Source organism: Streptopelia decaocto (genome assembly GCF_964273445.1).
Source record: "Streptopelia decaocto genome assembly, chromosome: 17".
In the NCBI taxonomy this organism is placed as follows: domain Eukaryota; kingdom Metazoa; phylum Chordata; class Aves; order Columbiformes; family Columbidae; genus Streptopelia; species Streptopelia decaocto.
Genome location: NC_138672.1, coordinates 1,388,994 through 1,402,576, shown reverse-complemented (window position 1 = coordinate 1,402,576; position 13,583 = coordinate 1,388,994). Strand labels below are relative to the sequence as shown.

At 62.7% G+C, this 13,583-nt stretch overlaps 1 protein-coding gene across 2 annotated transcripts in view; it reads left to right on the top strand.

Moving 5' to 3' along the window:
• The window catches only part of ABCA2 (ATP binding cassette subfamily A member 2), a 34,680-nt gene that overhangs the window by 11,442 nt on the left and 9,655 nt on the right, over window positions 1-13,583 (top strand). Inside the window, exons 4-30 of one of the 2 annotated variants that reach the window (XM_082068085.1) lie at window positions 123-289; window positions 490-617; window positions 872-976; window positions 1,377-1,562; window positions 1,673-1,891; window positions 2,545-2,876; window positions 3,165-3,324; window positions 3,558-3,686; window positions 3,973-4,140; window positions 4,297-4,393; window positions 4,778-4,951; window positions 5,035-5,137; window positions 5,743-5,857; window positions 6,171-6,361; window positions 6,590-6,740; window positions 7,004-7,208; window positions 7,753-7,917; window positions 8,192-8,372; window positions 8,661-8,873; window positions 9,190-9,386; window positions 9,472-9,654; window positions 10,039-10,223; window positions 10,316-10,436; window positions 10,693-10,902; window positions 12,006-12,218; window positions 12,401-12,503; window positions 12,870-13,198. In XM_082068085.1, coding sequence (XP_081924211.1) covers window positions 123-289; window positions 490-617; window positions 872-976; window positions 1,377-1,562; window positions 1,673-1,891; window positions 2,545-2,876; window positions 3,165-3,324; window positions 3,558-3,686; window positions 3,973-4,140; window positions 4,297-4,393; window positions 4,778-4,951; window positions 5,035-5,137; window positions 5,743-5,857; window positions 6,171-6,361; window positions 6,590-6,740; window positions 7,004-7,208; window positions 7,753-7,917; window positions 8,192-8,372; window positions 8,661-8,873; window positions 9,190-9,386; window positions 9,472-9,654; window positions 10,039-10,223; window positions 10,316-10,436; window positions 10,693-10,902; window positions 12,006-12,218; window positions 12,401-12,503; window positions 12,870-13,198 — 4,730 coding nt within the window. Of the gene's footprint in view, window positions 1-122; window positions 290-489; window positions 618-871; window positions 977-1,376; window positions 1,563-1,672; window positions 1,892-2,544; window positions 2,877-3,164; window positions 3,325-3,557; window positions 3,687-3,972; window positions 4,141-4,296; window positions 4,394-4,777; window positions 4,952-5,034; window positions 5,138-5,742; window positions 5,858-6,170; window positions 6,362-6,589; window positions 6,741-7,003; window positions 7,209-7,752; window positions 7,918-8,191; window positions 8,373-8,660; window positions 8,874-9,189; window positions 9,387-9,471; window positions 9,655-10,038; window positions 10,224-10,315; window positions 10,437-10,692; window positions 10,984-12,005; window positions 12,219-12,400; window positions 12,504-12,869; window positions 13,199-13,583 lie in introns of both variants that reach the window. The other variant, XM_082068084.1, reaches the window with a different exon arrangement.

Sequence of the window (13,583 nt, the reverse complement as noted above, 5' to 3'; positions counted from 1 at the left end):
AAGGCAGGCAGCACTGCTGGCCCATGCACCGGAGGGGCTCGTTCCCGCCCGGGGCTCTGTGGGAGGCGTCCCCATCCCTCCGTCCCTGTCCCTGAAGCCGTGGTGGTGCTGGGCTCTCGCAGGGTGACGCAGCTCCTGGAGCACCTCAGCGAAGCTGTGGAGCAGAGCAGCCTCTTCGACCCGCAGCACCCGGGGCTGGAGGAGGAGCTGGAGTCGCTGCGCCGGCGCCTGGAGGCACTGAGCAGCAGCGAGCCCAGCTCCATGGAGACCCACTTCAGGAACCCAGCAGGTGGGCTGTGCCCTGCCTGCCCCCCGCTGCCTGCGCAGGCAGGGCTGGGGCTGCCCACCTGCCAAGCACCGGTGGTGCGATGGCACGTGGCAGTGCCTGGCCACTGGTCCACATTGCTGCGTGCCAGGCAGGGCCGGCTGTGATGCACCCCTGCGTGGGGCCTGGCGGGCTGCTCTGAACCCCTGCCTTGCTCTTGCCAGGATCCGGCTTCACGTTGGCCTGGGCAGCCAAGGACCGGGGCGAGCTGCAGCGCTTCCTGACGCGGAACCTGTCCCTGCCCAACAGCACAGCCGAGCTGCTCCTGGGCTCCAGCATTGACCTGCATGAGGTGGGTGCCAGCCTTTGGTACTTGGTGACAGCTTTTGGATGGTGGCCTCTGGAAGCTGGGTGACAGCACAGTGCTGCAGGGCTGGGCTTTGCAGGGGTCTGCACTGCCCCAGGGAATGGGGCACCAGACTCAGGTGGGAGTTGGTGAACACCTGGCCAGGGCTCATCCCACCACCCCGCGCCAGGGTGCTGCTGGGCAGACGGGTGCCTCTGCTCCTGGCGCGCTCGGCAGCCCCGCTCCCGTCCCCGGTGCAGGTGTACCGCCTGTTCTTCGGTTCCTTTCCTTTGGTACCCGATGAGACCCATGAACGAGACCTGTGGGACGGGTTTGGCCCTGGTGAGAAGATGACGCAGCTGGAGGTGAGGAGTGGTGCCATGTGCGGGAGACTTGGTGGGGCAGAGCTCGTTCTCTCCTCGGTGTCACCCTGGGGTGTCGGTCCTGGCAGAGGGGATGTGACAGGATGCTGTCAGGTGGCCAGAGCAGCAGCAGGGATGGCTGGGTCCTCAGTTTCCCATTGCAGTGGGTGATGGCACCACCTGAACGATTGCTGTGAAGGGAGGGGGAAGATTGTGTTCTGTCCTGTGGCTGGGGTGCAGACGACCTGTGCTCCCCCCATCTGCACGTCCCCTTTTCTACCCCTCCTTGCGGAGACCATGGGCGTGGGTGCTGTGGGGCCATTCACGTGTGCTTGGTGGGGACACACGGAGGGAGACCCTGTGATCCCCCACACCACCAGCCTCCTCCTTGGTCGTCTTGCAGAAGAGCCTCCCCAGTGGCTGGAGGAGCCTGCGGGAAGGGCTGGTCCACCGGGCGCTGCGAGACCCTGCGGCAGCCCCGCGCCGGCCAGCGCTGCTCCGCCTGCTCTCCCAGGCCCTGGGCCTTGCCAGCACCACCGCAGCGCCCACCGCCCCCGACAGCCCCCAGGCCTTTGTCACCGAGATGGAGGTGGGTGCCTGGCCGGGCCAACCAGGGTGCGGGCAGCCGCTCTGCCAGGGCGGGCACTGCCATGTGCCCCTGCACCCGGTGCTGTGCCATGACAGCTCCCTGCCCCACAGGGCGTCCTCTTCACCGGGCCGGTGCTGGAGCAGCTGACGTGTGAGCAGAGCCCAGGGGCGCTGCGCCGCCTCCTTCGCGTGGCCCCCGCGCAGCAGCCGCTGCTGCAGACGTACCGGGCGCTGGCCTGCAATGGCAGCCGGGCCGCCCGCCGGGAGCGCTTTGCCCAGCTGGCCACCGAGCTCCGGGAGCAGCTGGACACCCCCAGGATTGTCAGCAGAGTGAGAGCGGGGCTGCGGGACGTGCCTCCCACCAGTGTGGGGTGGGATGTGGGGCAAGGACAGGGACAAGTCCTGGGCAGGGTCTCCCTGCTCACCGGGGATGTGTGGGGTGGAGGGCTCTGTTACATGGCACAGTCCCTCCTGATCACCCGCTTATCCCACATGGGCTCCCCTGCTGAGCCCCACAGCGGGACTCTGGATGATTCCCCCTCCTGGCACCTCCTCAGACACTGCCCAAGGGATGGGGCTGTGTGTCCCCAGCATCCTCCAAGCACATCCCCACAGGCTCCTCTCCCCAGGACTGGTGGTGTCCCTGATGGCACAGCTCCTCAAGGCTGGCTCTGAGGTCTCCCCCTCTGTGTCCTCCTGCCTGAGTCTGATCTGTCCGTTGTGGTCACAGGGGCCACCCTTCCTGCCTGAGGGACATCTTGTGTTCCTCAACAAGACCCTGCCAGCATTTGCCTGCACTCCTGCTGCCTGATAGCCACGGATGCACGGCAATGAGTCCAGGGCCCCAGCTGGTCATAGCTTCAACCTTTTAACCAAGAAAGTGGACATGCCACTGGCTTGGGGTGCTCCTTGGTCCCCTCTGCTGCAGAGCAGGGCCCTGTCACCTCAGCCACAGGTAACCCCTTGCACGCTTGTCTTTGCAGCTGAAGCTGGATGAGGTGAACAGCACGGCCGCCCAGCACCGCCTCCGCGCCCTCCTGGAGGACCTAGCAGAGATGGAGAAGGTTCTCCGTGATGTGGACATCCTGTCGGCGCTGGCCAAGCTGCTGCCCAAGGGAGCCTGTGTCAGCAAGGCCCCGCTGCCCACTGCCAATAGCACTGGCTGGGCCAGTGCCAATGCCACGGCTGGCAACACCACGGCAGAGGAGGAGGGAGCTGGGGGTGGCCCAGCCGGCAGCGACAACCCTCAGGGGCAGTTCTCGGCATTTGTGCAGCTCTGGGCCGGGCTGCAGCCCATCCTCTGCGGCAACAACCGGTAGGAGCCCCGGGGGTTGGAGAGGACTGGATCGAGGTGGTCTCTGGTCAGGCAGGGCTGTGGCAGAGCCCACCCTGCCTGTGCCATCCCAGCGGGGGGCCGCGGTCATCCCTTGATGAGCACGTGGGAGATGGGTGCTGTGCCGCATCCTTGTGCCATGGCCGGGGGCAGCTTCTCATGCTGGCACACGTGTCAGTGTGAAATCCCCTCCTGGGCAGGGGTGGGGGCTGCTTGCAGCAAGGGCTGCTGGGGCTGGAGCGGAATTGGCAGCCTGACCCCCCTTTGCAGGACGATTGAACCCGAGGCGCTGAAGCAGGGCAACATGAGCTCGCTGGGCTTCACCAGCAAGGAGCAGCGGAACCTAGGCCTTCTTGTGCATCTGATGACCAGCAACCCCAAAATCCTGTATGCACCCGTGGGCACCGAAGTGGACAAAGTCATCCTGAAGGTGAGGGTGCAGAGACTGGGACCCCCATCCTTCCTCTCCCACCTGCCCTGCCCTGCAGGGACCTCCTTGCCCAGGCAGGCCGAGCAGGGAGGCATGGCCCAGCTGCCAGGAGCCTGCAGCTGCCCTGGCCCTTGCCGGTGATGGGTGAGCAGATGCCTCTGTGGCTGCTAGCCACCCCAGAGAGCAGGGTGGCCCTGCCTCTTCACGTGCTGTGTGACCTTCCTCCCCCTCAGGCCAATGAGACCTTTGCCTTTGTGGGCAATGTCACCCACTATGCCAAGGTGTGGCTGAACATCTCCCCCGAGATCCGTGCCTACCTGGAGGAGGGCAGGCTGCAGAGACGCATCCGCTGGCTCCAGCAGGTAGGATGGTGCAGTGGGGACTGAGCCAGCCTGGACTTTGCTACCCCAGGCCAGGTGGAAAGGGGTGTCCTGCCCTGAGGCACCTCTTGGCTTCTTCATATGAAGCTCTCAGGTGCTCCTAGGTGCTCACCCTGGTGTTGTGAGGACCAGGCTGGTTCCCTGTCCAAGGTGGATGATGTTCTCCTGGCCCTGTTTGGGTCCTGTTTGTGTCCATGGAGAGGACAGGGGCTGAGAGGCAGGACACATTTCCCAACTTCTCCCTCCTGTGTCTCCCTCTCTGTCCCAGTTCACTGCTGACCTCCACAAGCACCCAGAGATCCTGAATGTCTCCGACAGCGATGTTCTCCACAACTTCCTCAACGGCAACTTCTCCCTGCCCAATGCCAGCATCCTGCTCCAGCAGCTGGACACCATCGACAATGCCGCCTGTGGCTGGGTCCACTTCATGGCCAAGGTGAGGTTGTACCCTCCTGTAGGAACGTGGATGCTGGTGCGGCAACCGCTGCCCACAGCCAGGCTCTGCAGGGCCAAGGGCAGCGGTTAGGTCTGCCCAGGCCCCCCTAAAGCCATGGGATGGGAGTCCGGGAGGACACAGGGGCTTCTCCACTAGGTCAGCGTGGACATCTTCAAAGGCTTCCCAGATGAGGAGAGCATCGTCAACTACACACTGAACCAAGCCTACCAGGACAACGTCACGGTCTTTGCCAGTACGTCCTCACGACCCGGCCCCTTCCTGGGGGTCCTCGAAGCCATGTCCTCCAGCCATGTCCTGGGCTGGGGCCGCTGGCTTTGGACATGGCTCCCCTGGTGCGTGTGTTGGGTGGAAGAGCAGACTGAGCATCTCACATTGCCCATCCTCTGCCCCTGGCCAAGCCGTGCTGGGCGCAGCACCCTGCTGCTGTCCTGGCTCTCCCACCACCACTGCCTGCTGCCCGTGTGCCCTCACATCCCATACCAGGGCCATGGCCACCTTCCCCATCCACAGCAGCCCTCATGGTGCGCTTGGCTGGGACACGCTGAACCCCTCCGCACCTGTGTGGGCCGGCTGGCATGGCCGTCTCCCGTGGTGCCAGCAGGCTCCCTGCCCACAGGTGTCATCTTCCAGACCAACAAGGACGGCTCATTGCCGCCCCACGTCATGTACAAGATCCGACAGAACTCCAGCTTCACAGAGAAGACCAATGAGATCCGACGGGCATACTGGCGGCCTGGCCCCAACACCGGTGGCCGCTTCTACTTCCTTTATGGCTTTGTCTGGATCCAGGGTGAGTGCCAGCCCCTCGCCGCAGCTGCCCACGTCCCCAGCCCCTGGCTGCACTGCCCGCTCAGCCTGGCCTCTCCTCCCCAGACATGATGGAGCGTGCCCTCATCAACACGTTCGTTGGCCATGACGTGGTGGAGCCAGGCAACTATGTGCAGATGTTCCCATACCCATGTTATACCCGGGATGAGTGAGTAGCACCTGCGTGGGCAGGGGCAGAGCCTTCCCTCTTCCCCTTTGCAGACCAGAACACTTCAGCTGGGGAGAGGGGACAAATCTGGGGGCCTGAGAGAGGCTGGTGACATTGGGAGTGCTGACCAGCCACTTAAGTTCCTTGGACCAGAGGTGAAGCAAGCAGGGGAAGGATTTAGTGCCCAGTTCACAGCTGAAGTGAGGAACTCATGGCTGTGGGGTGCCTTGTAGGCTGAAAGACTGGAGAGAACACAAGCAGTGTGGTAGATGGATGGCATGTAGGCCTGTCAGTGGTTATTGAACCTGGGGAAATCCCAGATCCACCAGCTTTCCAGGACAGGGGGCTCGATAGGGTCCCATCCCCACCAGGGTGGGCAGGGCAGTGGGCTGAGCACACGGCTGCTGCCTGCCTGCCAGGACCTGGCAGCCAGGACACCAGGTTGTTCTATGGGCTCATTGGAGAAGCTCTTTCAGGGCACTAAGGAGCCGCTGGACTGGATGGCTGGTTGTGTCCGTGTGGTGGGAGAGCCCTTCCATTGCTGTGGAGTCTCCAGAGGTCTCTGTAGTGGTGCCACAGTCCAGCTCTCCCTTCTCTCCCACCAGCTTTCTCTTTGTCATCGAGCATATGATGCCCCTGTGCATGGTGATCTCCTGGGTCTACTCAGTGGCCATGATGATCCAGCACATTGTGACGGAGAAGGAGCATCGCCTGAAAGAGGTGGGGATGGTGGGAGAGATCCCTGGGGAGGAGCTGGTGTCTCCGAGTCCTGTGCTGCATCCATGGGCACCTTCCCTGTGTCCCTGGGCTGTGCCCAGGCCCCACATCGCTGGGCTGAGCTGAGCTGGTCCTTCTCAGTGTCCCCAGCACCAGAGGGAGCTGAGCCCCTTGGCACCCTGGCATGAGGTGCTGTGTCCTGCCCACTCCCTGGGGGGCCCTCAGTGCTGCCCATTGCTCTCCCAGCCCCAGTGACTGAGGCAGTGGGGATCTGCAGGGTAGGGGACAGCCCTGCTGAGCCGTGTTGGCCTCATAGGTGATGAAGATGATGGGCTTGAACAACGCAGTGCATTGGGTAGCGTGGTTCATCACAGGCTTCGTCCAGCTCTCCATCTCGGTCACAGCACTCACCGCCATCCTGAAGTACGGCAAGGTCCTGATGCACAGTGATGTCCTCATCATCTGGCTCTTTCTTGCCATCTACGCAGTGGCTACCATCATGTTCTGGTGAGCTGCCCGGTCCACTCTGTGGGGTAAGGGGGCACAGGCAGCACCAGGGTCCCTGTGCCGTGGGGCGAGGGTGCTGGGAATGGTGTGGGCAAGGGCTGGGGGAGGGGCACGCATCTCCCCAGCCAGCTGATTTGAGGGACAATTTATCATCTCCATGCCACCGAAACCAAACGGTGTGGGGAAAGCCCTGGTGTGGGCTCCAAGGTGACACTGTCCTCCCTGCAGCTTCTTGGTGTCGGTGCTGTACTCCAAGGCCAAGCTGGCCTCTGCCTGCGGCGGCATCATCTATTTCCTTAGCTACGTGCCCTACATGTACGTCGCCATCCGGGAGGAGGTGGCGCATGACAAGATCACAGCCTTTGAGAAGTGCATTGCGGTGAGTTGGCTGCAGCTGCTTGGCGCCAGGTTTGCCCCAGGCACCCCAGGTCCAGTTCATAGGCCAGCAAGCTGTCACCAAGGCCTGTACAAACTTCTGCCTGTATGAAGCACCTTCCCATGGTGCTTTGGTGGCATCTCCAGAAGGTTTGGTGCCTCCCGGGGCAGGGGGCATCTCTACAGGGCTGGGTGGGGCAGCACTGGAGCTGGCCTGGGATTCCTGCTGACATCCCCTTCCCTTTGCTTTCCTCCACCTCTCCATAGTCCCTCATGTCCACCACAGCCTTTGGGCTGGGCTCCAAGTACTTTGCACTGTACGAGGTGGCCGGTGTGGGCATCCAGTGGCACACCTTCAGCCAGTCACCTGTGGAAGGAGACGACTTCAACCTCCTCCTGTCCATGATGATGCTGATCGTGGATGCTGTGGTGTACGGGGTGCTCACGTGGTACATTGAGGCTGTGCACCCGGGTACGTGTGGGCAGTGGGGCATGAGGGCATCTCTGATCTTACGGGAGCCTCTTGGCTGGGGACACTGCTGGTTCCTCAGTCCTGACATGGTGAATTTGGCACAGTGTACCTTTAGGGTCCCATACATGTGTCCTGTTGGGGACACTTTTTCATATGCCCTGACCCACTGGTGATACCAGCAGGTTCCTTGAAGATCTTCAGTCTTGTGCCTTGGTTCAGTGGCCAACCATAGCAAAGCCAGGTGTCCACAGCTGGAACACTGGTCCCCCTTATCTCCCACTTGAGGAGGAGTCTCACCTGCTTCCTTTGCTTTCCTAGTAAAACCAAAGTGTGAGCCAGGCCCAACCCAAAGCCCAAAGGACTTTGCTTCCTTGCACAGCCACGCAGTGTCACCCTGAGCCCAGCAGCCCAGGGTGCTTGCAGCCCCCACCCTGCAGTGACATCCCTGAGCTGGGGAATCCTGCAGGCCCATGCCCAGCCCTTGGCTGGCTACTGCGTGTCCATGGCTGTAGGCTTGGCCCTGACCCCGGGGCTGTGCTTGCAGGCATGTTCGGCTTGCCGCGGCCCTGGTACTTCCCCTTCCAGAAGTCCTACTGGCTGGGCAACGGGCGAGTGGAGACCTGGGAGTGGACCTGGCCCTGGTCCCACACCACGCGCCTCAGCATCATGGAGGAGGATCAGGCCTGCGCCATGGAGAGCCGGCGGCTGGGTGAGGGCAGACGGGTTGTGTGGGGTGGCCCTGGCTCTGCTGCAGGGTCCTGCGTGGACCCCTGTGTGCCCCTGTGGCCGTGGCAGGGCAGGGTCCTGGGCCAGGCACTGCTGCCTGTGGTGTGGGAGGGGGGACGCTGGTGAGAAGCCGAGGGTCAAGGGGCCATGAGCCACCACAGCCACTGCAGGATGGGGATGGGAGGTTCATCCCCCGGGGAGCCCCGCTCCATCCTCCTGTCACCCCCCAACTCCTCACCATCCTGCTCTCGTGGCAGAGGAGACTCGGGGCATCGAGGAGGAGCCAACCCACCTCCCCTTGGTTGTCTGCATTGACAAGCTCACCAAGGTTTACAAGACAGACAAGAAGCTGGCGCTGAACAAGCTGAGCCTCAACCTCTATGAGAACCAGGTGGTGTCCTTCCTGGGGCACAACGGTGCAGGCAAAACCACCACCATGTGAGTGCCGTTGGGGCAAATGTGGGATGTGTCCTTCTGGGCAGCTGCAGTGGCTGGGGAAGGTGCTGCGTGATGTCCTCGCAGGGCCCTGTGGCAACTGGTGCCGTGCCCAGAGGGCAGTGGTGTGGATGTGGGGGTGACACAAAAGGGGACAGGCAGTGGGCACAAGGCCCTGCACTGGCATTGCTCTGCCTGGGGCCCAGCAGGTGCTCCTGGAGGTGGTAGTTTGGATTGGGACCAGATGGAGTACGAGGTCCCTCACATTGTTGCCTTTCTCCACCTGTCCAGGTCCATCCTCACCGGCTTGTTCCCTCCCACCTCGGGTTCTGCTACCATCTACGGCCACGATATCCGGACAGAGATGGATGAGATCCGGAAGAACCTGGGCATGTGTCCCCAACACAACGTGCTCTTCGACAGGCTGACGGTGGAGGAGCACCTCTGGTTCTACTCGCAGCTCAAGAGCATGGCGGAGGAGGAGATCCGCAGGGAGATGGACAAGTAGGCACTCCCCCCAGCTCCTTTTGCCCCATCTGTGCGTTTCGCGTGAGTGGGTTCCCTTCCTGCTGGCTGTGCGGTGGTGGGTGATCTGGGAGCAGAGATGTCCCTGAAGCATCTCCACCAAGTGTTTTCCAAAACTTGGGGTATGAGGCTGTGGAAGCAGCAGCAGATGTTTCTGTAGCCTGGCTGCAGCTGGGCTGTCCCGGCAGCTCAGAGTTGAGGGCACCATGCGGGGAAGAGGCCTCACGTGCTCCCTGCAGACACGGGGTGCTGGTACAGTCCCCCCGCATCCCCGGTGCTTCTCCCCTGTCCCCAGGATGATTGAGGACCTGGAGCTCTCCAACAAACGCCACTCTCTGGTGCAGACCCTCTCAGGGGGCATGAAGAGGAAGCTGTCGGTGGCCATTGCTTTTGTGGGTGGGTCACGGGCTGTGATCTTGGATGAGCCCACGGCTGGCGTGGACCCCTATGCACGCAGGGCCATCTGGGACCTGATCCTCAAGTACAAGCCAGGTGAGAGGAGGCAGGCAGAGCCCGGCGGTGCTCCTCTGCCCGCGGTGGCTCTGGCCTCTCTGATGAGGCTCTGTGCCACCATCAGGGAGGACCATCCTGCTCTCCACACACCACATGGACGAGGCCGACCTGCTGGGTGACCGCATCGCCATTATCTCCCACGGCAAGCTCAAGTGCTGCGGCTCTCCACTCTTCCTCAAGAGCACCTATGGTGATGGCTACAAGCTGACAGTGGTGAAGAAGCAGTCAGACACCAGGAACAGCACAGGTCTGTGGGCAGCAGGACCAGTAGATGGGACCAGCCCTTCTTCAGCCCAGGAAAGGAACAAGAGGCCAACACTCATGTGCTCCTAGCTTGAATCTCCTTAGGCCACACGGAGGGTGAAGGGGGACGGGGCAGGGGGGTAGGAGGTGGCGTCACTCAGCCTTGATTTCTCCCACCTGCACCCCAGGTTAGACCCCACATGGTGGCATTTGCCTCCAAGTGCTGGTTCTCTGTGGCCCGTGGGCTGCAGTGCAGACCCCATCCCCAGGCCAGGGAGGGTGGCTGGGGAGCCTCCAGCACCCCACCATGGGCTATAGTGTGGACATGGTGGGTGCTGGTGGGAGGTGGGGTGAGAAGTGACTGAGCAATGCTGCCCCTCTGCTGCAGAGCCCGGCCAGCCGCACAGCCCGCTGGCCCACTCCTCCATCAGCCCCTGCTCCGAGCCTCGTGTCTCCCAGTTCATCAAGAAGTATGTGGCCTCCTGCCTCCTCATCTCGGATACCAACACTGAGCTCTCCTACATCCTGCCCAGCGAGGCCGTCAAGAAAGGCTGTTTTGAGAGGCTCTTCCAGGTACCTGTGGGGGCTGGCGGGGCAGGCGGGCGCGGGGGCCGTGATGCTGTGGGCACCTCCTGCCCTCCTCATGCAGGATTTTGCCTCCACAGCACTTGGAGCACAGCCTGGAGGAGCTGGACCTCACCAGTTTTGGGCTGATGGACACCACGCTGGAGGAGGTCTTCCTGAAGGTGTCTGAGGAGGACCAGTCTCTGGAAAACAGCGACGTGGGTACGGGCAGGAGGGTCACACGGTGCTGCTGGGGCTGGCGAGGGGCTGTGTGCCTGTGCCTGGGCTTGGTGGCTCCTCTCCCCTTGCCCGTGGCTGCAGGAGCCTCCTCTCCCAGGGGGAGGAGAGGTCTCCAGCGGAGCCCAGCCAAGGGCAGCGGCTTCTGCTCCACGCTGGGTTTGCAGAGCAGATCCGTCCCTGCTCTGTGCCACGTTGCCATGAGGGGTGGTATGGCTGGTGGCAACCCCTCTTCTTCCAGACATGAAGGAGTCCAAGAAGGACGCCCCGCAGTCACCCGCTCCGGAGCTGGGCCCGAAGCCTGAGGCCAATGGGGAGCCCTTGGCCGAAGCGGCCGTGCCGGAGAAACCCGAGGTGGAGCTCAGCAACCTGGTGACCTGCTCCAAGCTGGCGCAGTCGCAGGCGTCCCTGCGCTCGGCCTCCTCGGTGGGCTCCGTGCGGGGTGACGAAGGTGGGGCTTATTCCGAATTCTTTGGGGATTACGCACCCCTGTTTGATAACCGTCAGGACCCCGATAACATCAGCCTGCAAGGTTCGTGCCAGCGTCAGGGGCCAGGGGAGGCGTTTGGCTGGGATGTGGAGGGTGGCCGGGGCAGTGGCCGTGCCAGCGCCCATCCCTGCTCCGGGCTGTGCCAGAACGGGGCTGTGCCTGCAGGCGCAGGACCCCGCAGGGCGTCTGGTGATGCGTCCACCAACGCTGCGCCCGGAGAACCGCAGCCTGGGTGGGGGCCTGGGAATGGGTGCTTCTATCAGTTTGCACCCCCAAACTGGCAGCATGTGTGTGGGGAGGCCCCCTGCTGCGACACGGAGCCAGCGGGGGCAGCGGCGGTAGCTCTGCCCTGGCTGCCCTCGGATCCTGCCGGTGCCACCCGCAGACTCACCCCACTAACACCTGCCCATCGGGTCATCTCCTCTTGGCCCTTGGGCACAGAGTCATGTTCCAGCTGGTGGCTTCACCCTCTGAACCCTGGCCTGGGCTCCGGGCTGTCCCTGCCCAGATGCCGGGGTTGCCAGAGGACAGAGGCTGCAGGCCGGCGCCCTGAGGCTGCTGTTTTATTTACAAATCCTTTTCTGCACTATGCCAGCAGCTCTTGTCATGATTGATTCAGGCATGCTCAACCCTGCCTCGCCAGCCAGGGACGCTCTGAGCCTCGTGATTCGGGCTGCAGGCGGCAGAGCTCTGTGAGGCCCTGCTCTGTACCTGCTGCCTTGCCGGGTCCCCCCACCCACGTCTCGTCCCCCTTTCTGACTGCACTGAGCTCTCACCACCTGGGAGACCTGATAGGAAAATGGGAGGTTCTGCCAAAAAGCACCAACTTAGGTTGTCTTTTTAAAACTATTGACTCGGTTTCCCATTTTGGGCCAAGAGGAACCCGGCGAGCCAGCTGCCTCGCTTCATGCCGCGGTGCTGCCATGGTGTGGTGGCCGTCAGGGTTGGGGACTGCCCTGTCCCTGGGGGTGGCTGCGCCTGGCTCAATGCCCAGCTCACTTCCCCGGGGCCAAGGTGGGCACGGGAGCAGCTGTGCCAGGGGCTGACGTGCTTTCCCCTTCCAGACCAAGAGGTGGAGGCAGAGGACGGTGACCTGGCTGGGCAGGGGAGCTTCAAGCTGGAGGGCTCATGGCTGAAGCTGCGCCAGTTCCACGGGCTGATCGTCAAACGCTTCCACTGCGCCAAGCGCAACACCAAGGCGCTCTTCTCGCAGATCCTCCTGCCTGCTTTCTTCGTCTGCGTGGCGATGACCGTGGCGCTCTCTGTGCCCGAAATAGGTGCGTGCGAGCCACCCACCTGCACACTGGGGGCTACTGGTGGCCATTTCTGCTGGCTCCGCTGTGGCTGGTGGGGACGCTGGCTGCAGGGAGGACAAGGGCAAGGCCTGTGGGTGCTTGGCCAGTCTGCCTGTGCGTGGCAGTGCTGTGGGTGTGAGCGGGTTCTTGTCCTTGTCCTGCAGGTGACCTGCCGCCCCTCATCCTCTCACCATCGCAGTACCACAACTACACCCAGCCCAAGGGCAACTTCATTCCATACGCCAATGAGGAGCGTCGTGAGTACCGGTGAGAGCTGCCACTTGCTGATGACCAGTGTCCCGTGCCCTGTCCCTATCCCAGGGACTGTGATGGGGACAGCAAGGAGGGCAGCTTGCAGTGGGGCTGGGGCTGGCTCAGGCTTGGAGCGCAGCCTGGCCATTGCCATGTCCCCTCGCAGAAAGCAGCCTCCATCCTGCCCAGGGTGTCCCTGGGAGAGGTGCCAGCCCTGACGCCGGCTGCCATCAGCAGCTTAGCTCATGCCATGGGCTGTGCGTGCCCATTCAGCCGTGATAAGTGCCAAGGCCTAAGGGAGGTCCCACCAGAAAATGGCCAGGGTGGTAATTCCCATGTGTCCTGCTCCTTGCTCCTCCTCACCCGTTCATCTCCCCGCAGCATCAGGCTGTCTCCTGACGCCAGCCCCCAGCAGCTGGTGAACACCTTCCACCTGCCCTCCGGCGTGGGGGCCACCTGTGTGCTCAAGACGGCCTTCAACAACACGCTGGACCAGCCCATGCAGACCCTCAACCTCAACAGCAACGAGTCCAAGATGCTGGCGGCCAAGTACTTTGATGCCATGTGTATTGACTCCTTCACCCAGGGCCTGCCGCTCTCCAACTTCGTGCCGCCGCCTCCATCTCCAGCTCCCTCCGACTACCCCATCTCAGTGGATGAGGACCTGCTCCGTGCCTGGAACTCCTCGACCTTTTCCTCTGCCATCAAAGGTATCACCTGTGTTTGATGCTTGAGTGTGTCCAGGCTTGGGATCCATCTCCAGCAGCGAGATGAAGTATCTGCCCTGCAGAAGCAGTCCCAGCGACCCCTGGAAGTGCCCATCAGTTTGGCCTGGCCACAGCAGAGCATCACACCTCTGGGCTGAACTTCCGGCTCAGGGCTGGTGCTGTCCTGGAGCCCCGCTCCCCATTCATTCCTGGCAGTGCCGGTGGAGTTCCCTGGGATAGTGACACCATTGAGAGCCCTGTGGCCAACCTTGTGTCACCCTTGGTGGGCTGCTGTCCCCAGCCATTGCCTTCTCCAGCCACACTTCATGCCCCCTCTCTGAACCTTTTGTGTCCCCCTGAAGTTGTTCCCCATGTCCATTTCTTGGTC